The sequence below is a fragment of the Enoplosus armatus genome, chromosome 3 (assembly GCF_043641665.1).
Source record: "Enoplosus armatus isolate fEnoArm2 chromosome 3, fEnoArm2.hap1, whole genome shotgun sequence".
NCBI lineage: Eukaryota > Metazoa > Chordata > Actinopteri > Centrarchiformes > Enoplosidae > Enoplosus > Enoplosus armatus.
This window is the reverse complement of record NC_092182.1, coordinates 28,396,244-28,419,484: the sequence shown is the minus strand read 5'-3', so window position 1 is coordinate 28,419,484 and position 23,241 is coordinate 28,396,244. Positions and strand designations below refer to the sequence as shown.

General features: G+C 44.2%; 2 protein-coding genes across 2 annotated transcripts; both read right to left on the bottom strand.

The window, feature by feature from the left end:
* Positions 1-138: 138 nt before the first annotated feature.
* On the bottom strand, positions 139-5,952 carry LOC139282598 (deoxynucleotidyltransferase terminal-interacting protein 1). The gene is made up of 13 exons (XM_070902383.1): positions 5,613-5,952; positions 4,367-4,437; positions 4,103-4,199; positions 3,785-3,883; positions 3,023-3,082; positions 2,887-2,943; positions 2,495-2,553; positions 2,366-2,408; positions 1,433-1,491; positions 1,276-1,336; positions 690-761; positions 488-543; positions 139-391 (listed from the first exon to the last, which is right to left on the bottom strand). The coding sequence occupies exons 1-13, from the start codon at positions 5,685-5,687 to the stop codon at positions 283-285; spliced, it is 918 nt and encodes a 305-aa protein (XP_070758484.1). The 5' UTR covers positions 5,688-5,952; the 3' UTR covers positions 139-282.
* A 3,026-nt stretch (positions 5,953-8,978) lies between these two features.
* Positions 8,979-22,888, bottom strand: pcif1 (phosphorylated CTD interacting factor 1). Its single transcript, XM_070902863.1, has 16 exons — positions 22,842-22,888; positions 20,858-21,016; positions 20,637-20,761; positions 19,351-19,476; positions 19,066-19,199; positions 18,775-18,929; positions 17,666-17,813; positions 17,439-17,522; positions 17,237-17,336; positions 15,446-15,605; positions 14,731-14,900; positions 13,797-13,883; positions 13,480-13,664; positions 11,291-11,384; positions 10,426-10,601; positions 8,979-10,189 (listed from the first exon to the last, which is right to left on the bottom strand). Exons 2-16 carry the CDS (start codon positions 20,982-20,984, stop codon positions 9,835-9,837), a joined length of 2,226 nt encoding a protein of 741 aa, XP_070758964.1. The 5' UTR covers positions 20,985-21,016; positions 22,842-22,888; the 3' UTR covers positions 8,979-9,834.
* Between the last annotated feature and the right edge of the window lie 353 nt (positions 22,889-23,241).

Sequence of the window (23,241 nt, the reverse complement as noted above, 5' to 3'; positions counted from 1 at the left end):
CCTGCTCAGGTGTGACACAGTACAAACCAGCATTGTACTGGTCAGCACACCCACTGCATGAATTCTTTCAGTCTATGACTTTATGAACCAGAAAATAAAGTTCAGTTGATCAACAGAAGGTGAACAGGTCCACGTGTGTCGGATCAGAAGGTATTTTTATTAAGTTTTTTTAAGAACAGGAGTACAAATAAAAACAATGGAAGCAGCCAATTAGATCAGACCGTGATGGTCACATAATCAATCTCTGCTCTGTCATTAGCTCTTCATTTTTACTACAGGGGGTCAGAGGTCAGCGTCCCTCTGAGCCTCCATAGCTCTCTGCATCTTCTCCACCATCCACAGAGGAACTGAGAACGGTTTCAACTCGTCCATCCTGACATCTGGACAGTCCCTACACACACACACACGTTACCATGGCAACCACAGCCAGTGCGACACATCTGTGGAGCCGGTTACCATGGAGACAGGGGGATGACATCATACTCACTTGTACTCGTCACTGCGAGACAAATCCTGGATGTCCTCCTCGATCAGCAGGTAGGCCTGAACACACACACACGCACACGCACACACACACACACGTTAATGTGTTTTCAGTCTGCATGATGAGCCTTTAGTGACTGTTTGTACGGATACATATAAATATAAATTTGTGCGTTTGGATTAAAGTTGTGATTTGTCTTCCTCACCATCTTCCCTCCTGTCGCTCTCATGTGGTGTCTCTCTGCCAACCACTGCTTATCCTTTGCATCTGCTGCATACTGACACACATACAACACACACTGTATTCAGGATGTGTTGTTATATGTCACTTCCTGTCTCCTGTCTAATAAAAGACCCCAAAACGTTCAAAACAACAAACTCTGGAAATACGACAATGAAGACGCTGTGACGGGAGTCATGATCACATAGGAACATCGAATGTCTACAGGTTCTGGCTGAGCTCCGGTTGAATCACAGCTTCACACAGGAAACAGAGGCGTCTGTTCTTCAGGACGATGCTGACAAATCTTTTGTGGCTGAACTTGAAAATGGTGATGTGTTGTTATTTCTAACATTTGGACAAATTTTAAATGTCACTTCATTAACGTGTTCATGTTTATTGTGCCTGTTGTGTTGCGATCATTAAATACTAAAGAAGCTCAACAGCTCGTTAACACCTGCTGGTGATCAGAGAGCAGCACACACCAACATTGTGTTTTACTTTGTCAGCATGTTCAGAAACAAACTGTAAAGCTGCAGTGAGACGTCAGCTGATCGTCTCTGTGTGTTTACCTTAAACAGATCAGCATGTTTGATGTAGATGCGTCCTCTGGTCCCGCCCATGCCCAGTGCCCTGCACAGTAACATCACAACAACACATGATGACTCACTTCCTGTTGACCTTCTTGACATGTGATGTCACAACATTACTAACATGATGCTGACTCACTTGTTGGCTCTGGAGCCGAGGACAAATGTGCTGCTGTCGTTCAGTCTGGACGGATCCCACTGAAACACATTATTTCATGAGTGTTGACATGTTAGATGATTATCAGCTGGTGCAGCAGGAAGTGTGTGTGTAGTGACATCAGTTGATATCATCAGTTAGTTACAGTGAGGGACAGTGAACACCTGGGCAGGTGTAGTGGCAGCAACAACAGACACATAAAATACATTAACATGAGGTGACTGCAGCATTTCATACCTGTAATCTGAGTCTCTTAGTGTCTTAATAAAAATCACATCACTATTTTCTGATGCGAGACATGGAGCAGCTCAGGGCTCTGGTCTTGGCTCTCTGCTTTTCTCTATAAATTTCACCTCTTGGACAAATGATATGCCGTTTTAGAATAAGTTTGATGTCATATAGTCTGATGCACGCAGCTGTATGTTCCTGTAAAGGAGACGACGGCGACGCTTAAGGTCTGTTGGTCTGCCATGATTCCTGGATGTCACGTAATGACACCAGTTTGATGAAGTAACAGTAACTCTCGACAACTGCTCTCTCAAAAAGAATTTTAGCTCACATGAAGTCTGTCCTGATGCAGAGATCCTCATTCAGGCCTTTGTCTCATCTGGATTGGATTACTGTAACATTCACTGCTACTGAAAGTCTTCAGATGGTTCAGAACGCTGCAGCGAGGATCTGAACTAAAACCACAACCTGTGACCATGTCCCACCAGTTTTCAATTCCCTTCATTGGCTCCCTGCCAGATCAGACTTTAAGGTGCTTCTGATGACTCAAAACTGTCGTCTCTGTGGTCTCATTAAACCTATGTCCCATCCCGTCCTCTCTCAGAGTCCCGGCTAGTCCTGGTCAGATTACAGGTCGAAAACACACCAGTATGAATAATGCTGCATGAGTTAGTCTGTCTGACTCACCTTTGGACCTTCTCTCTTGATGGGATCAGACTTGAGCTTCACTCTGAGGACAGGAACAGTCACAGGTCTGTCAGGTGTTGTAATCTACTTGGATACTGATGATGATAATGTCACCTGTCAGATACTCACTGAGTGGAGAAGGTGTGAGGTCGATCAGAGACCACCGCCGCACCTGGACGAGTCCTCCTCTAAAGACACACAATGATCACAGTTAGCTGTCACACCTGTCTGTCACATCCGTCTGTCACCTGTCACACCTGTTTGTCACACTTGTCAAACCTGTCTGTCACCTGTCACACTTGTCACATTTCTGTCACACCTGTTTGTCACCTGTTACACTTGTTTGTCACACTTGTCAAACCTGTCTGTCACACCTGTCTGTCACACCTGCCACACTTGTTTGTCACACCTGTCCCATGTTGCAGTAGAAACTCAAGTCTCTGCTCACTACTGTCACTGCTTTACATGCAGACTCTGTTTAGTTGGTTTGTGATGACCTGAGAGGTCAGAGGTGACAGTACCTTCTTGAGGAGGGGGCTTCCTCTCTGACTGTAGTCCTCATCAGCAGCTCTGGACCTCTGTCAGGACACAAAGAACCAGATGAGAACCGGATCAAGTTACAACATGTTCTGGATGTGCTCATTGGTCAGTTCCTACCTTGATGGCAACCTCGGACCCCGCCTTCTTCATCTCACCCTCTGGAAACAGCTGTTTGGCCTGATGATGACATCAGAGGAAACCATGGTAACTACACATAGAAACGGACAGCTGAGGTCAAAGGTCACAAGGTCAGAACCCTGTAGGACGTGCTGACGCTGCAGCCAATCATACGACACTTGCTGTGATGTCAGCTCAGTGTTTGAGAGAGGACGGGAGGAGGAGGAGAGGATGAGAGAGGGGAGAACAGGAGAGGAGAAGAAAGGAGGAAGAGGAGAGAAGAAGGGAGGAGGAGAGACCGTGTCCCTGTCTTTCTGATGTTCTCTTTAACTGTTCGACACTATTGAGGAGTGAATGAATGACAGCTAGCTAGCTGCTAGCTAACACCCAGTAGATGTAATGCATGATATGGGTCACACAAACTCGTAGCTTGTTTGTCAAATCACATGTTTGAGTTTAAGAGACTGGCTGATCAGAAGAAGGCAGAGAAGTGATGCTTCAGATCCTGTACTTAGTCCTCTAGAGCCCTTCAGCTGCCGGCAGACATAGAAACCTCCCAGCAGGACGCTTTGAGAGCGCACACATGCAGAAAGTATTTGTTTTTCCTTCGCTGCTACAACTCCATCATAGGGAAACACTGCAGCCAATCATTGGCTTTCTGTTCAAACATGAAGTGAAGGAAACCGTCACAGATGCACAGGTGAGAACAGGTGGTCACATGACAAGCAGGGTCAGAGGTCAGACAACACGAAGTGATCTCACATGTTCCAGAACGTTCCTGGAGGCCTCTCTGATCAGCTGATCTGTCTGAATATCGTCTCCAACGTTCTCCTTCACGTTCTCCGCCGCTTTCTCAAAGAACTGCAACAAAAACAACACGAGAACATCAACAACCTGTTCACACCTGTCCACACATGCTCACACATGTTCACACCTGTCCACACCTGCTCACTCATGTCCACACCTGCTCACTCATGTTCACACCTGTCCACACGTGCTCGCACATGCTCACATCTGTCCGCACATGTTCCCATCTGTCCGCCACCCCCCCCCCCCCCCCCCCCCCATGAGATCTCTGACCTTCTGGTACTTCCTGAAGACAGCCATGATGTCATCATTGAAGCTGGGTTGAAGCACCGCCCTCAACAGGTCCATGGACACCTGAGGATCAGTGTAACTACACACACACACACACACACACACACACACACAGTTGGACCCAGTTAAATCAGCATGAACTGCTACAAACCAACAGTACGAGTGGTGTAAACCCGTGTGAACCAGTCAGTAACAGCAGGTCCCGACTTCAGGTCATCTGATTCAACAATTCAGCCCACTACAGACCTGACTGTCATGTGTGAGCGTCGTCCTCGTCTGTGAATCTGTCTGTGTTTGATCATCAAGTTCCACGGCTTCTGCACACACACAGTATGAATGGATTAATTAATCAATTAAAAAATAATTCATTTCAGATCTGAACATCAGCACTGAGGAAGTTTCTGTTTCTGAGAAACATTTAATAAAATGTATTACATATTTAATAACGTTTATTAACTGTTTGTTAATAAATGTTATTAAATATGTAATACATTCAGCCAACAGAAAACTTATTTAAGACTTTTTGAATCCTTGAAGTCAAAACGTTTAAAGACTTTTCACCAGCTGTAGATTAACTGAGTCTCAGATTCTGTTCATCGATTTCATAAAACAGAAGATCTGATTCATAATGACTCAAACAATCAATTATAATAATAGTTGCCTTTTAATTTTCGGTCCATTGATTAATGAATTAATCAGCTGACTTCATATTGTCACACTGTCACTTAATGTAACTTTAATGGTTTAATTGATCACTGATTATTGATCAGCACAAGGAGAACTACAGACATACCACTTCCACCAATCTGTGGTGACTTAATACCGACACTTAATGACCCATTTGTGAGTAATAGGACCACACACTTAAAAAATAAAAATAGATAAACTGGCAGAATGTTTCTGATAACGTGGATCTATAATTAACGTTTGATATTAAATGTGTGAGAGGCATCATGATACAATCTGGCTTCAGTTCACCACAGCTCAGAGTTTAGTCCAGGTGAGCTCATTCTCCCCTCAAGTCTCTTTTTATAGATCTCACCTTTGGCGTGAGAAGTAACTTACACCTCTTTCAGGCCCCGTTCTGTGCGCAGCAACGTTTATAAATGAGGCCCCAGGTCACCAAACTGAAGTGCCGCAGTTAAGTAAATGTGCATTTAGAGTATTGATAACCTGTGCTCCGTTGATTCTCAGATTTTGTTGGAACTGATTAAAGATCAATGAGAGCGCTTTAGTGGGAGTGTTTCTGGAGGGTGCAACCAAACATCGTTCAGCGTCTGACGGTCTGGGACAGGTCATATGTAAGCTAGCTAACTGCTGCCCACCGCATTGTCGTCTGTGCGGTTACCTGCCTGTTCTACTTTTGTTTTATTTTGTTGCTGGATATTTTTGTTAGAAGGCTCAACAAAACTTCAAAAATACCACATAATATCCAGACCAGTAGCTGGTAAGCTAAGCTAACGTGTTAGCCACCGGTAGCTGTGGTTCTTACCGGGCTCTGCTCCGGCTGCTCCGTCCCATCCTGCTCCAGCCAGTCCCGGCCTCCCTCACTGCGGTGGGCTCCCATGGTGGAAACGGTGCTGACCCAGTCCGGCCCGGGTCCAACTGAGCAAACTCTGCTAGGCTAGGCTAACAGTAGCTAAAGCTAACAGTAGCAGCTTACGGTGTTTTATCTCCGGGGCGGATATTTCAAAGTACAGTAACCGGTTTTGTTACCGTGAGTCACCGAGAGGCTGAATGACTGTTTACTGATAAACTGATAATCAATAATCGACACTGCCTGGCGGTTGTGTTTGTTCCCAGGAAGTTACACTTCGGCTTCGTCAGCTTGTGCGAAGGTAGCAGCAACACTAAGAACTGTTCCGGCCAGTCACTTCAGAATAAAAGCACCACCTGCACAAATAAAAAGAACTCGTGACTAAGATGAAGTCCACCGAGCTCACGCTCCCGGTGTTCCGTCAGGAAACTCAACCATGCGGAGATATAAATGTCAGTTAAGATAAAACATAGTTTGCTTGAAATTATGAGATACGGTTGTTTAATAACAAGAAAACTGCCATTAAGTCTTTTCTAAATTAACTTAATCTAATTCAGGAGTTAATTAAATTCAATTAATCATGACATAAAAATCTTGTAATTACGTCGATACATGACCAACAAATACCAATAACTGAGATTTTGTAATTATTAGATATAAAGTAAAATTAGGAGATAAATATCTAAAATATTTTTCATGATTATATCGTCATTATCAGATCACCTTTACAATAATTGTATTCCGTACTTATTACAGATCTAAATAATAATGGGAAAATACATCTCTCTTGAAGTTGTAAGATGTGGAAGTTATAATTATAAGAAAACTATTGAAATGTTTTCTCAAATTATGATATATTTTGCTATTATAACAGTTGTTTTCTTGCAGTTATACAGGAGATATAGAACAGACATACTTACATTAACTGTGACGTGACAGAAGTCCTCCACAGTATTTTATGTAGAGATTTCTTGTTTTTTTGTATTTTATTTATATTTTTATATTAAGTATTCTGAGTTTTATTGATGTATATTTGTTCAACATGTTGAATGTTTGTGCTGTTTTTATGTTTTGGTGAGTTTAAATGTGTTTTCCTCCGTTTCAGTCTGCTGGAACATCAATAGAAACTTGTAAATGATGAGTGAGTGAGAAAGACGAGTTGGACTGGTGTGTAACTGGGTTGGATATGTTTTTACTGGGAGTGAAGCTGCAGTTTGTCTGCAGGCAGGATGAAGGACAGACTGTATTTACATTCTCCAGCCACAACAAACACAGCCGGGTCTTCATCGCCCTGCAGCGTCGCCACAGGGCGTCACACCAAAAGTCATTTCATATTTACAACCAGACGCAAGAGGTTTTAGATTTGTGATGATTTTTCTGGTTTTATAAAACTGATGTTTTTACTGTCAACTTTCTTCACTGAATCGAAACCAAACAACTAGCTGGTTTAAATCAAAAATATAAAGAAACAAATGTCAATCATATTCAGCAAAGACAAAACAACTGGAGGCGTTATCTTGTAATTATGACTTGTTTTATGAGTCAGAATCATGAGATGCGATCTCTTAATTCAAGCTTAAAGATCATAATTACACAAAAAGATGCAACTTCCAAGTCACTACATCTTCTTTTGTAATTTTTAGACAAAAATCTTGTAGTTATGACGAAGCGTTATCCCAACATCTGTATCTCATAATTAGATGAAAACTGTCAGTTTTCAAAATTAGAGAAAGCTCTTGTAATTCTAACAATTATAAAAATGTTAGTTTTCTCAAATAATGAGAAAATAAAATACTTTAAGTATGAGACACAAGTCATAACCACAAGAAATTAAAGTTCAATGAATAATGAGATTAGGTCTTTACTTCCTAATTTGATGTTTTATATAAACATAATAAAACTTTTCTTGTAATTATGATGAAACTGTAATTATGATGACATCTTTGTCAAAATTATGAGACAGAAATCGAAATCGAGAACTTAAGGGAAAAAACACCTCTAAATTACAATAAAACATCTCCAATTTGTTTTCTTTGGTCAACGTAATGTAGTTTCACAGGAACACAAAGTTACTGACTTTTCAGAAATATTAAAGGAATAATCCAACATTATCCTAGGTTAGCACAAAAACTGGAAGCATGGGGAAACCACTAGCTGTGCTCCATCAAATAAGAAAAAAATCCATCGTCCAGCAACTCCAGATTTACACTTGATGATATCCCAAAATGTTGGACTGCTCCTTTAAAGGAAACTTTGAAACAAACAAAATGAAAACGTAGAAACATTGTGTGATTTTCCGTGACGCAGCGACATCCGAAGACTCGGCCTGAAACACATATTCAGGAATACAAACATCCTTTAGAATCCAAAAGGTTTCATGCACAACAAAAACCCCAAATAACCAAAAGAAAACAAAAAGAGATCACTTACAGAAACAGCTGAGAATTATAAAAATAAGGTGGAGGAGTATTCTGCTGGTTAGACTTCAGCATTACTGATGCATACACACTTCTACTTTTACATACAAGATATAGACTCTTAATAACACTTTGGTTTAGTTTAAAACAAACTATCATGAGCTGTATAATACAGAAAACAGATCTCCATCTCTTTTTTAAAAATTGTTAAATTAAATCAAATAAGAAAAAAAATTTTTTTTTTTTCAATCAATTTAACAGCAGATGATAAAATAACATCAACAGACTTCATATCAGTTTAACTGTACAGTATCTACACAGCTGCTGCTGCTGGGGCAGAAACTGATGTCACACGAAGACAGACCCTCGATAGGACGACTCATCAGCCAATCAGAGAACAAAGAGTCACCTGCTGGCAGCGAGTTACAAAGTGTGACGAGTCGCTGGTTCGTCAAGTACTTTTCATTGTTTAATTATTTTAAGATTTCTTCTTAAGATCTTGTTGATGTTCGTGAACATAGAAACCTGCAGGACAAGTTCATGTTCTCAATGGACTGACAAAAAATTATATTTCTACTAAATACACTGAGATAAGTCACAATTTTTAGGAAAAAGCCGTATTACAAGAAAAGTCATGATGTTCAAGAAAAATAATTTTGAAAACAAAGTTATATTACTAGAATAAAGAATGAGTAATGTCAGAATTAAATGTGGTGTTATGATGAAACTAATACAGTCTATGAGAACATGAACTAGACTTTTACTGCAGGAATCCCAAAAAACTCTTCACACTTCACAACTCTGTTAAAGCAGCTTTAAGATGGAGGACAACACACCTCCCTCCTCAGTGATGGTGGATGTGACCATCATGTCTATGATCAAACCTGTTTAATAATGACCCTAATCCTGACCACAGGAAGTCTGATGGGACCTCTGAGGAGACGTCTGTCCTCGCTGACCAGTCTGAGTCCCAGTTCTGAGTCCGCCTCCTTCCACAAGTAAATGTGACCTCATTGCCTTCTCCTGCCCACCGAATTCTTCATTTCCCACAATCCACTGTTGACTGAGCAGGTTCATCCTCTGAAGGATGCACACCGATTGGCCAGGCTGTCTCGAGGAGGCGGGGCCCGAAGCGGGACGCCGCTGGATTCTGTCCGACTCTACAAAGAATGACGAGTCCAATAGAAACGATAGCTGCCTTGTCAACCAATCACCAAGCCCTGTCGGTGCGGGGACCAATCAGAAGTCCTCCAGTGACACAGAGGAGCAGTGACATCACAGATGACATCACTGGTGAATGAAAAGGTTTTTATTGCTGGAGCCCCAGCATGTTGCTGCTGGCTGATTAACTACATCTTCTTATTGGCTGCGGTGCTTGTTACTAAGCAACAGGAGCAGCCACACCTGGACGTGAATCAGCTGCAGATGAAAGAAAAGCTCCAGATACTGTGAAGGTAGAGCTTCAACCAATCAGAAGAGCTGATGTGAGGGGGACGAACAAGATTGAAGGGACACAGTGTAAGCCAAAAGAATGGATTAAAGGTTTGAGAGGGACGCTCTGGCCTCGCCCCCTGTTGGCGGCGGAGGCAGAACGGCATTGTGGGTATGCTGACAGAAGCTTAGGGTGTGCTACAGGTGCTGGTGAGGGACAATCTGAACAGACGAGACGATCAAGACAAACTAACGCTGTAAAACAGAGAAACTTTAAACAACTTTCCAACAGGTGAAGGGGCGTGGTCACACTATAAGCCACACTCCATCTATACGGCAGCCATCTTGTCTAGAGGACTGCTGCTGCTACCGCTGCTGCTGCTGCTGCTGCTGCTGTTACTGCTGCTGTTGTTGTTGTTGTTGTTGTTGTTGTTGTCATGGCCACCGGGTGACATCACGCCGCTCTGTGGCCTATCAGCTGCCTTGGGGGCAGAGTCTCTGTCTCCAGGAGCGATGTGGGCGGGGCCAGGAGAGGACAGGGAGGATGGGCGTGAGGGGGAGGGGCGGTACGCAGCCGTCAGCTCGGCCAGACGCTCTGGAGTCGGAGCCCACTTCGCAAAACCAGCGTCATTCTGTAAGAAGAGTACTGCAGTACCATGTACCGCCCGGTAGTACATCTCGTCTCTGAAAATACACACAGATACAGAGTGTAATGTAGTACTGTGGAGTATCAGTACACTACAGTACAGTGTAGTACATCTACTCCCTGCAGTGACAAACATGGGACTGTTTAATCAATTACAGTAAGTGTACCACTGTGCAGAAAAGTATAGTGTAGTCATTGCGGTGCTGTACTCAGTAGTAGAGACTAGTTATTAGTACAGTGTAGTATCAGTGTAGTATAGTGCAGGTATCAGTACCTCTTGCAGAGGTGTTGGCTCCCTGAGCGATACTCGTGTTCGTAGGCCGTGACGCTCAGCTGGTGACGGAGGAATCTACTTCCCTCCATGCGGGTCAGAGCTGGGGTCACGGGGTCACGCCACTCAGGGACGAAGACGATGAAGGACAGAGGTTCAGAGGACTGATCTAACAGCTCCTGACAGACAGAGACAATATGTTGACCGGTATACACAATACAGACCGGTACAGACCGGTTTAGAAGTACGCAATACCTCCTCCGACAGACGACATTGATCATACAGTAGTCTCACATGGCCAGACTGACCCATCATCATTCAGGCTTGTTTGTTTTTCTTTAAACCAATTACAATCGTCTTGGGTGGCACGAAACCCAGAGGCCAGTTGTTCAAAAATGTTTGATTTGGAAATTTGGAGATTTGGAAATCCCTTTTTTTCTAACCAGGATCAGGTTAGCTGTCTTACTTTTGTACAGGTTTTTCAAAGAAAATTGGATTGGGATCACCATGGTCCAAAATCCAACTTTTTAGGATCTAATGCAGATTACCAGTGCTCTGAATGACAACAAAAGGTAACAGCTGTTGTCAATCACAGCTGTCAATCATGACGTTTCCCCCCGCTTTTAAAGCATCAAATAACAAATTAAAACCAAACTGGTCCGAGAACACTTGAACAAACATCAGCGAGATAAGAACTACCCACCTGCTTAGATTTTTTAGTTTCCATCCACTAACATGGAGGGGGCGGGGCTTACTGTAGCCAGCAGCCAGGGGGCAATAGAGATGTTTTTGCTTCACTTTTGGGGAGCTGTCATGTCGTCCATCTTTATAGTCTATGATACAAACTAGTACAACATATTGAACTAACCTCGAAGTGCGTCACCATGGCGTCCATCAGCTCTTCACAGAAGGGGGGGTTGGCTTCAAATGAGCCACTGACTGGACAGAAAGACAGGAACGGCCTGAAAACACACGCTGAGTTAATGACACTGGAATACTGCATTACTATAATACTATATACTCATACTGGGAATATGAAGTACTGCAATACTATATATTCATACTTCATACTAACTCTCACGTAAAACAAACTTCAAGGACTGCCTTTTTTCACCTCCGTAACATTGAAACATCAGGAAGATCCTGTCTCAAACAGATTCAGAGAAATTAGTCCATGCATTTGTCACGTCTAGGCTGGATTATTGCAATTCCTTATTATCAGGCTGTCCCAATAAGTCCCTGAAGCTGATCCTGAATGCTGCAGCACGTGTACTGACAGGAACCAGGAAAAGAGATCATATTTCTCCTGTATTAGCTTCTCTGCACTGGCTCCCTGTAAAATCCAGAATAGAGTTTAAAATCCTTCTCCTGACCTACAAAGCTCTTACTGCTCAGGCACCATCATATCTTACAGAGCTCATAGTACCCTATTACCCCACTAGATAAACTAGTCTTCAACTGCGCTCCCAGAATGCAGGCTTGCTTAGGGTTCCTAGAGTCTCCAAAAGCAGAACAAGAGCCAGAGCCTTCAGCTCCTCTCCTGTGGAATCAGCTCCCAGTTTGGGTCCGGGAGGCAGACACACTCTCTACTTTTAAGAGTAGGCTTGAAACTTTGCTTTTTGATAACGCTTATAGTTAGGGCTGGCTCAGGCCTGCCTGGACCAGCCCCCTGGTTATGCTGCTATAGGCCTAGACTGCTGGGGGACTTCCCATGATGCACCGAGCTTTCCTCCTCTCCCTCTCCATCTTTACACATTCATCTCCCTCCAATGCATGTTACTAGCTTTATCTCTTCCCCGGAGTTTCTTTGTGCTTTGTCGTCTCGCCGGTTCCTGTGGATCGTGGTCCTGGTACGCCTAGCTGCTGCTGCCATGGGCCTGCCTGATTGTCATCACTACAGTTATTATTATTAGTCGTAGTTCTGTTACTATTAAAGTTGTTACTGTGTCTCTACGACTCTGTCTGTCTCTCATCCACCTAGAGTCTGGTTCTGCTCGCGGTTTCTGTCTCTCAAAGGGTTAGACCATAGTGCTTCTCATGGTGGGAACTGTTGGTCTCTGTAATAACATTATAAAGAGTTGGTCTGAATCATACTGGTTACACTAAATACTATTCAATTTCAGTTCAATTTTATTTATCTAGCGCCTAATCACAACAAAAGTCATCTCATGACACTTTACAAATAGAGCAGGTCTATTCTTTATAATGTTATTACAGAGACCAACAGGTCCCACACAGAGAGAGAGAGACACACACAGAGAGAGAGAGAGAGAGACACACACAGAGACACAGACAGGCAGAGATGTATGGCAGCACCAGTAGTAGCCATAGCAACTATAATTATAACAATGGAAATATGACTGATAATAGTAGTTACAGCTGTAACAATAACTGAAACATGATTAACAATAGCAATAACAACTTTAATAGTAACAGAACTACAACTAATAATAATAACTGCAGTGATGAGAGTCAAGCGGCTGCAGCAGCCAGGCGTACCAGGACCACGATCCACAGGAACCTGCGAGACAAAGCGACAAAGCACAAAGAAACTCCGGGAAGATATAAAGTTAGTAACATGCATTGGAGGTAGTCTAGGCCTATAGCAGCATAACTAGGGGCTGGTCTGGGCAGGCCTGAGCCAGCCCTAACTATAAGCGTTATCAAAAAGCAAAGTTTTAAGCCTTAAACTTTTAAGAGTAGGTATACTAAAATAATATATACTCTTCAATTCCATTTATTGATAAAGCACCAAATCATAACAGAGGTTATCTCAGGGCACTTTTCATTGAGCAGGTCTAGACCGTGCTCTTTATAATAGTAATAATAGTAATATATAATATAATCAGTATGATTATATTATCACACCATGTGCATAATGTGATTATAAGATGTTTGAACGTGTAGAAACATGCCGTGTGTCTGTCAGTGTCAGACTAACTTCAGTGATGTGTATTAGCTGTCTGTGTGTATCTGACCAGTTAAACCTCTCAGGTAAACACAGACAGACAGATCACTGCAGTCACAGTGTGTAGGTATGTTTAACACCTGTCTCACCCTCTGGATCCAAAGAAGCCGTCAATGTCGGGGAAAGCGGAGCTGAACTGTTTGAAGTAGCAGTTGAGCGGCGAGGCAAAACACTCAAAGGAAACTCCGAACTGTCGGTTCAACGCCTCGAACACCGAAACCGGCAGCGCCCCCTGCAGGCCCGTTCCCTCGTTAGCTCCACTGCCAAACATCACCTGGACACACACACACACACACACACACACACACACACCTCTTTAACTCACCAATTAACCGAGTCCTTACCAAACACAGACTGTCAGCTGAAAACAGATAAACCCTGATTGGTTAACAGAGAGTCAGCTGACCTGGTATCTCTTGAGGAGGCACCAGACTCTGGACAGGAACTTCTCAAAGCGAGGATCGTCTATACAGCTGTACCTGTACAACAACTCCTGGACATACAGACAGTCACAGAGTGAGACAGCGAGTCGGACAAGGACAGAGACAGATGCACTTTGGACACGATGTAAAAGAAAGTTGCCCTCTGCTGGTGGACACCAGCCACTGTGTTTTTCACTGCTAAAATTGCTGTTATGGGATTATATGTAATTGTTGGAACTACTGTACAAACTCCACTCTTCCTCCATTTTTACCCGTTATATTTTATTTAAATCAGGCGTTGCAGCGATCAGCGTGTGGTTGTGTTTCTCCAAAAGTTTAATCTTTTTTTCTGCAGCTAAAAGTTGAAACTGACTACCCACATTCAAAATGAATGGCAGGACTGGCGAGTTCGCCGCAATGCCGGATTTGGTCTGAATGCATCCATACTCTGCTGAAAACTCTCTCTGGTGGACATCACTGTTCTCATTCACTTAACTCCTGTTGATCTCTACTTGACCATTTTTCTCAAATCACCTTTAAGCTTCGGTCAATGAAACTCACAGCAAAAACATAAATAAAAATTTCTTATTTTTGGTAATTACTTGATTTCAGTACAGTTTTTTTTTCCTCAGTGATAAGTACTTTTGTTACCTCCTGAACAACTTAACATTCATGTCTCATAGTAACTTAATGAGCTGAACTAGCAGTACTACAGTTTAATGAGTCTTCTAACAGTAGTACTAACATCAGTGTTGCAATTGAATTGAATTGAAAATTGCATCAGTGGTACCAATACTACAGTATCAAGTAGTTCGGATGTCCAGCTAACAGCTAATCTGCCACCTGCTGTTACACCTGAATGTGACCTTCATGTAACAGCAGTATCAGTAGTATCAGACTACCGCCATCACTACTGACCAGTTTGCTGAAGTGACCTCTGTTGACTTTGACCATCTCTCCTCTGAAGCGCAGACAGGCCACATCATTCTCAAAGTGCAGCTCTACTCGAGGGAGGGGGGGCGAGGGCAGCGCCAGACGCACCGGGTAACAGTAGACCAACCGGGACTGCTGGGGGGACGCACATGCCTCTGAACACACACAACACATAATACACATATAAATAATACATACAGGCTCACGTGTGTGTGTGGCTACCTGTGGGGGATCCTGCAGCAGGCTCAGGTGTGTGTGTGTGTGTGTGTACCTGTGGGGGATACTGCAGCAGGCTCAGGTGTGTGTGTGTGTGTGTGTGTGTGTGTGTGTGTGTGTGTGTACCTGTGGGGGATCCTGCAGCAGGCTCAGGTGTGTGTGTGTACCTGTGGGGTACCTGTGGGGGATCCTGCAGCAGGCTCAGGTGTGTGTGTGTACCTGTGGGGGATCCTGCAGCAGGCTCAGGTGTGTGTGTGTGTGTGTGTGTGTGTGTGTGTGTGTGTGTGTGTGTGTGTGTGTGTGTGTACCTGTGGGGGATCCTGCAGCAGGCTCAGGTGTGTGTGTGGCTACCTGTGGGGGGTCCTGCAGCAGGCTCAGGTGTGTGTGTGTACCTGTGGGGGGGTCCTGCAGCAGGCTCAGGTGTGTGTGTGTGTGTACCTGTGGGGGGGTCCTGCAGCAGGCTCAGGTGTGTGTGTGTGTGTACCTGTGGGGGGGTCCTGCAGCAGGCTCAGGTGTGTCTGTCTCAGCCGGCGGCTGTATTCTGCAGACAGCTGGTAGATCTTGGAGCAGATTCCCTCCACAGAGTCTTTGGCGACGGCTGTGACGTGAGGGCCACACTGCTGTCTCAGGTGCTCCAAACGGTCCTACACACACACACACACACAGTAAATACATTACATGTGGGCGTAGTGAACGTGAGAACATCTTCAGTACACAGCATCAGTTGGCTTGTCATGCTCCCTGCAGGAGAACTCCTGTGACCCGACCTACACCGGCTCTCAGGTCAGATAACAAACTTCTTCAGATAAGTCACAGCCTGTAACTAAACAATCCTAGTCAGATGGTTGAACCATGTCAAATGACTCTTTCCAACATTAATGTGTTGTTCTACTCCAAGTTCTCTCCAGATATGAGCTCAGTCCAGTTCAGCTGCTTGTATCTGTGATCTCATTCTTTCAGTCACCTCATAGAGCCACAGGTGAAGGTTGGAACGTAGATCAACTGGTAAATCCAGAGCTTCATCTATAGGCTCAGCTCTCTCTGAACCACAACAGTCCAGTACAGTGTCCATGTAACTACTGATGCCTGCCTATTAATCTAAAACTCGATGTTACCCTCAATTCCATTTTATTTGGTGAACAACACCCTGAGATACTCCTTCACTCGAGGCAGTGACTCACTCCAACCTGAAGGGAGCAATCCATCGTTTTCCAGCAGAGTACCATGACCTCAGACTGGGAGATGCTGACTTTCAGTCCAACCTTCACTTCACACTTGACTGCAAACCGCCCCAGTGCTCACTGGAGGTCACAGATCGATCAAGCCAGCTGAACCACATCACCCACAGAGATACAATCCTGAGACCATCATACATACACTCTCAACACCTCACTGCATGAAAACACAATCAGAATCTGTGACAATGACAACCCTGGTGGGGTCCAACACCCACTGAGAACATATTTGACTTCCTGCTGAAAATGCGAACACTATCACTCACTCACTCGCAAGAACTGAATTACTTGTTGTGACTCCCACTGTGCCCTCCACAAGATACCTCGGGGGACATGGTCACAAGCCTTCTCCAAGTCCACAAAACACATGTAGACTGAATGGACAAACTCCCATGACCTCTCGACAAAACCCACATCAGTCCTCCTGAATCAGCCAGAGTTTCCTGTCAGCAGCCTGACAGAAACTTTCCCAGGGAGACTGAGTAGTGCGATACCCTGATAGTTGGACTCCAGTCCCATGGTTGTCCCAACGACCATCCTGGTCTGCCAGGTACTGTCCCTGACCTCCACATGACATTTAAGGTGTCTAAACCAAGACAGCCCCACACTGCCCCGAGCCCTCAGCATCTTAGGGTGAATCTTGAGATGCTTTCTGACTACCTCTGAGAAACGGACAAGTCTTTCCCCAAGCCTTCCAGCTCTGTCTCCTCTATGGAGGACATTAAGTCTGGTTCAGAAGTTCCTTACACCGTCCGACAGTATCCCCTGTCCTTCTGATACCTGTCTGCTGCTTCAGGAGTCCCAGGACCAAACAACCTGAAATGACTCCTCCTTCAGCTTGCTGCAGACCTGATGATACAACTGCAAAGTTGGTCATCTGCCTTTCGCCTAAGTTGTTCTGGAACCAGGTTCACTTAAGAACCACCTTGTGCTCGAACACGGTGTTTGTTATGGACAATTGATTAAACAGCCTGAGACTACACATCTTACGAAGAATGTACACAGCAAAACGGCAGAAGAGGTTAAGAGTCAGAAGTTACCATGTAGTCCTCCTTGCTGGCAGAGTGATCTCGGCGCAGCCAGCTCATGGTGTCTTCAGCATTCCACTTCACCACCTTCCTGCTCTCTGGACTCGCATTCCTGCACATGTCAGAGGGAAATGGTTAGAGCTCCCTCAACATCAGCCCCCCACCAGCTGATGACCTCAGTAGGATAAAAATCTGGTTGTCTGTTGTGACCTACCTGGAGTCAATCATCTTCTTGGCAGCTTCAGCGTATTTAAACAGCAGCTTCCGGGCCTCCTCTTTGTACTTAATACGCGACAACCTGAGACACACACACACACACACACAGATGTTAATACATAATCAATATATAAAAACAGATTAGAATCAGAATATGGATCCAGTCCAGGTCAATACAGACAGTTCGCAGAATTGTGACAGTCAGTAAGGCAGACAAACAGGTACCTGATGGGAATGTCGTTCATGACCTCTCTGAACATGGATGGGGAGATGACGGGATCACAGTCACTTGGCAGTAAGGGGTCATGACCTTTGTCGACCACTTTCCTCTCCAGTAGCCAGCGGTTGAAGGACTCCCTGGGCGGATCAATACCTGAACCACGGACAGACAGTATAGTTCAACTATCCACTTGACCCTGGTCAAGACCAAAAAGTCCAGAGTGTCAAGTCCCTGGTTAAGACCCAGGTCAAGACCAACAAGTCCCTGGTGAAGCCCTAAGTTGAGACCAACAAGTCCCTGGTCAAGTCTCAAGTCAAGTCCAACAAGCCCCAAGTCAAAATGGACTGCTAACAACATTATCGATGACCATCAGGAGCAATTTAGGGTTCAGGTTCTCGCTCAAGGACACTTCAACATGGAGGAGCCGGGGATCAAACCACTAACCCTTCGAGTTGATGACCTTCTCGACCTGCTGAGCCACTGCCACTCCCAAGTCAGTAGTGGTAATTTTTATCAGTACAGCTGTCTATAGTAAACCGGCTCCCACTTCACTCAAGCGCAGACTCAACTACTGTCTTAGAACTCCAAACCACATTTAACCCTTTAACACAGAGTGTGTCGTCGGCGACACGTTTGCGCAACTGCACTTTGGGTTACCATAATTACGTCATGGTTTGCGCTATCGGAAAAATTCTGACAGTTTCTGAAAGCTGAGACGTTGCACTTTACAGCCAATATGGTGTCATTACGGTAATTTCACTCGCGCCTCACAGTCAAAATAAGCAAAAAGGTCCAGGCGGACCATTTTGAGGTTTAGGTTTTAACCCTTTAAACCTGAACCTGGCTGTAAAGCGCAACGTCTCAGCTTTCAGAAACCGTTGGAATGTTTCCGATAGTGCAAACCATGACGTAATTATGGTAAACCAAAGTGCGCTTGCGCAAACGTGTCTCCTACGACACACTCGGTGTTAAAGGGTTAAATATGTAACTATTGTTGAATGAATTCTGGATGACCTCCAGAGACAGTAAGTAAATCTGTTTTCAGACCGAACACAGAGACATGGTGTGAGTCCAGTTTATCTGCAGTGAATAAGTCCGTCAGATGTGATGGTACCTTCTCTCTGGTGACACAATTCGTGGTAGTGTTGCCTAAGTTTGGTAACCAGCTGAGCTCTCTGAAGCTCAATCTCAGGGTGGGGGGGCAGGTGATTGGCAGGGGCGCGCTCTCTGATCACAGCATTGGTCTGGACATCCAGATCCCAGTAGATACTGAAAAACAACAATAAACAATTCAACAATGTAATGTAATATAATATAACCCTTAAATCTCCAGGAGGTTTATACAAAATGCCATCAACACAGAGGCTAAGATGCTAACTGGGAGGGGCGTGGCCTCAATACTCACACAGCTGGCCTGTATGGAGCGGGGGCGGGGCTTGGAGTTGTAGGCGTGGCCGATTGGACCTGTTTGTCCTCTGGGGCAGAGTTCCAGGGTTTGATCCCGGGGGTGCTGGGAGAGATGGGCGTCGTGGGCTCCACCTGGAAACAACATACAGACTATCATTGTCAGATTAAACCTGACTCCCACAATTTACTGCACACCACTCACTGGTTTAACTGTCAACTCTAAAGTTATAAACTGATCACATGATCAGGTGTGTGTTTAGTTGCAGGTGGGCAGTTTTTTTACCTTAGCTCGTTTGATGCTATTCGGCCCTGCCACCTGCTCCTCGGAGCTCCTCCTCTTCCTCTGACCATTACCAAGGTTACTGTCTCCACCCTCTGCTGGAGCCGCATTCAGACCTAAAGGATCAGACTGCAGGCAGACAGACAGGCAGGCAGGCAGAAAGACAGGTAATTGCAGAGTCTCAGTTCCAGACTACCTGTACACAGTAAACATACTAATATTTAAAGTTAGTATACAATAAAGTCAACATACTGTTTTATACTAACAGGAAATTATGTAAAATATGCACCACATATGTTTTGTATAGTTTGCAGATGATGGTGTCAGCTATGTCCTGAACACACTGAGTGTCTGGAAGGGTGCATTTCATTTATTGTTCCCAACCTTACAACAATACTGATACATGTAATAATTTCATTTTTTGATTGCCGGGCCAGTAAATGTCTGATCTACTGGCCAAGTGGGGAAAAATGTTATGTTAGACACTGTCCTCTTATCATTATTTGATTTCTATTTGGGGGATAATTGTGCTCTATGTTTTGGAACTACAGTTCCCATAATGCTTTAGGGGATGTAAACAGGCAGTATAATGTTGCCATGAAGTCAGTGCCTCATTGATGTACAGACAACTATCACTGGATCACTGTGACACTGAAGGAAACTTCAAAACAGGAGGATTCTAAGGCGAGTTTTGCAGTTATAAGGAGCAACTTTGTTCTACAATTTCTAAGTGGATCTTTGGCCATTTATTTACCTTTGGCCATTTATTTACCTTTATTTACATTTATTCATGGACATTAGCAGTAATGTCTCCAAGCCCATGGTTCTTAAACTATCTGTCATGCCCCCACCACTCTTATCAATCATTAACAATTATGAGGTGAGCAACAAACAAAAAGGAGCAAACTTGAATTTGATTGAAATAAAAGAAATGATTCAGGTCAGTGTGTTAAAGAGTATTAATGTCCTCCATAAGCTGTATGTTGTTGCTACAGCTCCACCTGCTGACAAACTACAATAACTTTGTTGTTTTTACAAAACCTGCATTCACCTGTCCCTCAGCATCGGATGGCAATGAGTCCTCAATGCTTCTTGGGTGCATTCACACCTGGTATTAGACCACTTGCGATCAGATCACCAAAGACCCATGTTAATGCTAGGTGTGAACAGGGCCTTTGTCTCACCTCTCTCCCTCCACACACCCCCTTCAACTCTCCCACCTCACAGTTTGGAAACCTCTGTTGTGGATCATTGAGGTGATCATTAAAAGAAACAGTGACATTACTCACAATGACGTCATGCTGACCCAGCACTGGCACCTCCCACAGACTCTGATTGGTAAATCTGTTGAAATAATACGGTCGGTTCTCCCTCCGAGACCAGCACTTAGACCATCCAGCCTGGACCAGTTCATCTGACAGACAGACAGGTCAGAGAGACAGAACAGCACTTAGACCATCTAGCCTGGACCAGTTCATCTGACAGACAGGTGAGAGACAGACAGGTGTACCTGGGAGCTCAGGTGGTTTGGAGGTGGTGGACGGAGAAAGGGGTGGTTCCTGAGAGGAGGCGGAGACAGAGGGAGATGGCATCATGGGCGCCTCTCCCTTCACCGATCCCTGGCTGTCATTGGACATCTCAGCTGTTTGTCAGAATGACATCAACCTGCCTGGACAGGAAGACACACAAACTTTCAATATAAAACACGGGTGAAATCTTGGATTGTTGAGACTGTTTATGATAACAACAATTTACAGCCACAAGACATGAGACTATATGGTTTCTCTTTTCCCCACAACAGAATCAAACATGAGAGTGACCCAGATATTATATTTTCATTATTTTACAGAAATGTCAGCCTCAGGTTGTCAGAGTTTAAGAGATATTAAGTTCCCTTTACTGTCATTTAAAACACACACACAGATAACAGACACGGACTACATCATCTAAACATCCATAACAAACTAAATATTAATACTTGTTATGTATTATTGTTTTCCTTCAATGTGTTTTTACTGGAGGAGTTATGCTGGCTGACCTCAGACCTGTAAGTAGTTTTCATTTATACTGATGTTAGTTTTCTTCACACTGAATATCAATAATAACTGACATCAGAACAGTCAGAGACTCTGTCAGACACTCAGGGGTTAACTTGAGACAATATATCTGATGCTTTGAAAAAATTTGTGCTGAAATGATTAGTCGATTGATTAATGATTAATAATGGTCATCAGTTAAGTCATGTTTTAAGAGTTAAAAACATGTGACGACATCATGAAAAGAAACTGAGAAGGACATTTTTCATTGTTTTATGATGTTTTACAAATTTAAAGATTATCGATTAAGCCAGAAAACATTGACAGATTAATGGATCGTGATATTAATTAGTTGCAGCTATAAACCAAACACAGTGTATGTGTGTTTAGAGCTGGTGTGACGTTCAAACTGGAGCTGCAACATCAATCGATCATCAAAATAGTTGCAGATTACTTTGATGTTGATTAACTCAAGAGACACTTTAAAAATGTACGTTAGTGTTGTTGTCTATAGAAGTTTGTTATAACAACAAACCAAAGTATCATGTTAGAACTAAAAGCCTCTCCTGTTAAAACATAATGAACAATGAGACGATTAATCAGGAAAATGTACAGATGAAATAATCAGACAATTGTTAGTTGCAGCTCTATAGAGTTGACAGTGGTTGTATGAGAAGGTGTATGTGCAGATAGATGTTGTGCAGACGTAATTTCGGTCTGAAACAAACAAACGGACTCGACCAGTGAAACTGTGACAGATTTCAGCTCGTTGACAACTTGAAGGTCCGGGCCGAGCTGGACCGTCTGAATGTGGCGGTTTCAAGACAGATGGTGGCAAACGGAACAATATCAATAGAGTTTTAATCTGATCAAAATGACCGATAACACGGTGTCTGTGTGCATCTGATGTGAAATTAAAACGCTGTGTGAATAAATTAAATGAATCCTGTTTTCTTTCTCATACGCAGAAACGAGCACTATGGTTACACGCATGCGCCTGGCAGGCTTTCCAAACAAACACGGAGGAGGAGAAGAGGGGGAGGAGGCGAAGAGGGGGGGGGGCGCAACAAAAAGCTGCTGCGGCTGCTCCTCTGCAGCCCGGGCTGAAGACACGAACACAGCGGTTCTCAGTACCGGTCCACGGCGGGCTAAACCAGGCTAAAGTGAATTAAAACCACAGAAAGGAAAACGGGCCGCCTTTTGCTGTCATCATTAACGGCCATTTTACGCGGCCCGCTTGGTCTCCGCTCAGAGCGACAGCTGCTGTTTAGGCGCCACTTCTCAGACAAGATGGCGGACACGCCCCTGCCACAGAGCTACGCGTCCCGCACAGAATTTCTGCTCTATACTACAAACTCAGCCGCCCTGCGCGCCATTAGTCCGGTTCATCTGAAGACCGAAACCTTCCGCCGCGTGTCAATGCCGTCGGCGTGGCTCTGCAGGGCCGCTTGCCCTTACCTTGACCGGTTAAGTTGCGGAGAGTCGCGGGTTCTGTCCGTTTGTTTCGGGTCCTCCGCTCCGCTCCCTCCCCGCCTGCTCAGACATCTTTACAGGGACCCGAGGCGAGCCACTACGCAGGCGCAGCGTCTTCCCCGCTTCCGACTCTGAGACGTCCTGTTCCTTCCGCCATGTTGAGCAGGTCAAATAGGCTGAAAACATCTTAATTGTTGTATGTACATCACCCCCTGCTTCACAACATTTGGAATAATGTAGTAAAAATAATAATTAACTTTCTTCGATCTACATAGGCCCACGTGGACAAGAAGTCCTTAAAGTGCTCAGAAGGAAATTTTAAATCTACATATGCATGACCGCGGGGCAACTCTGCTGAGGAAGATCATATTTTGCACGCGAAAGC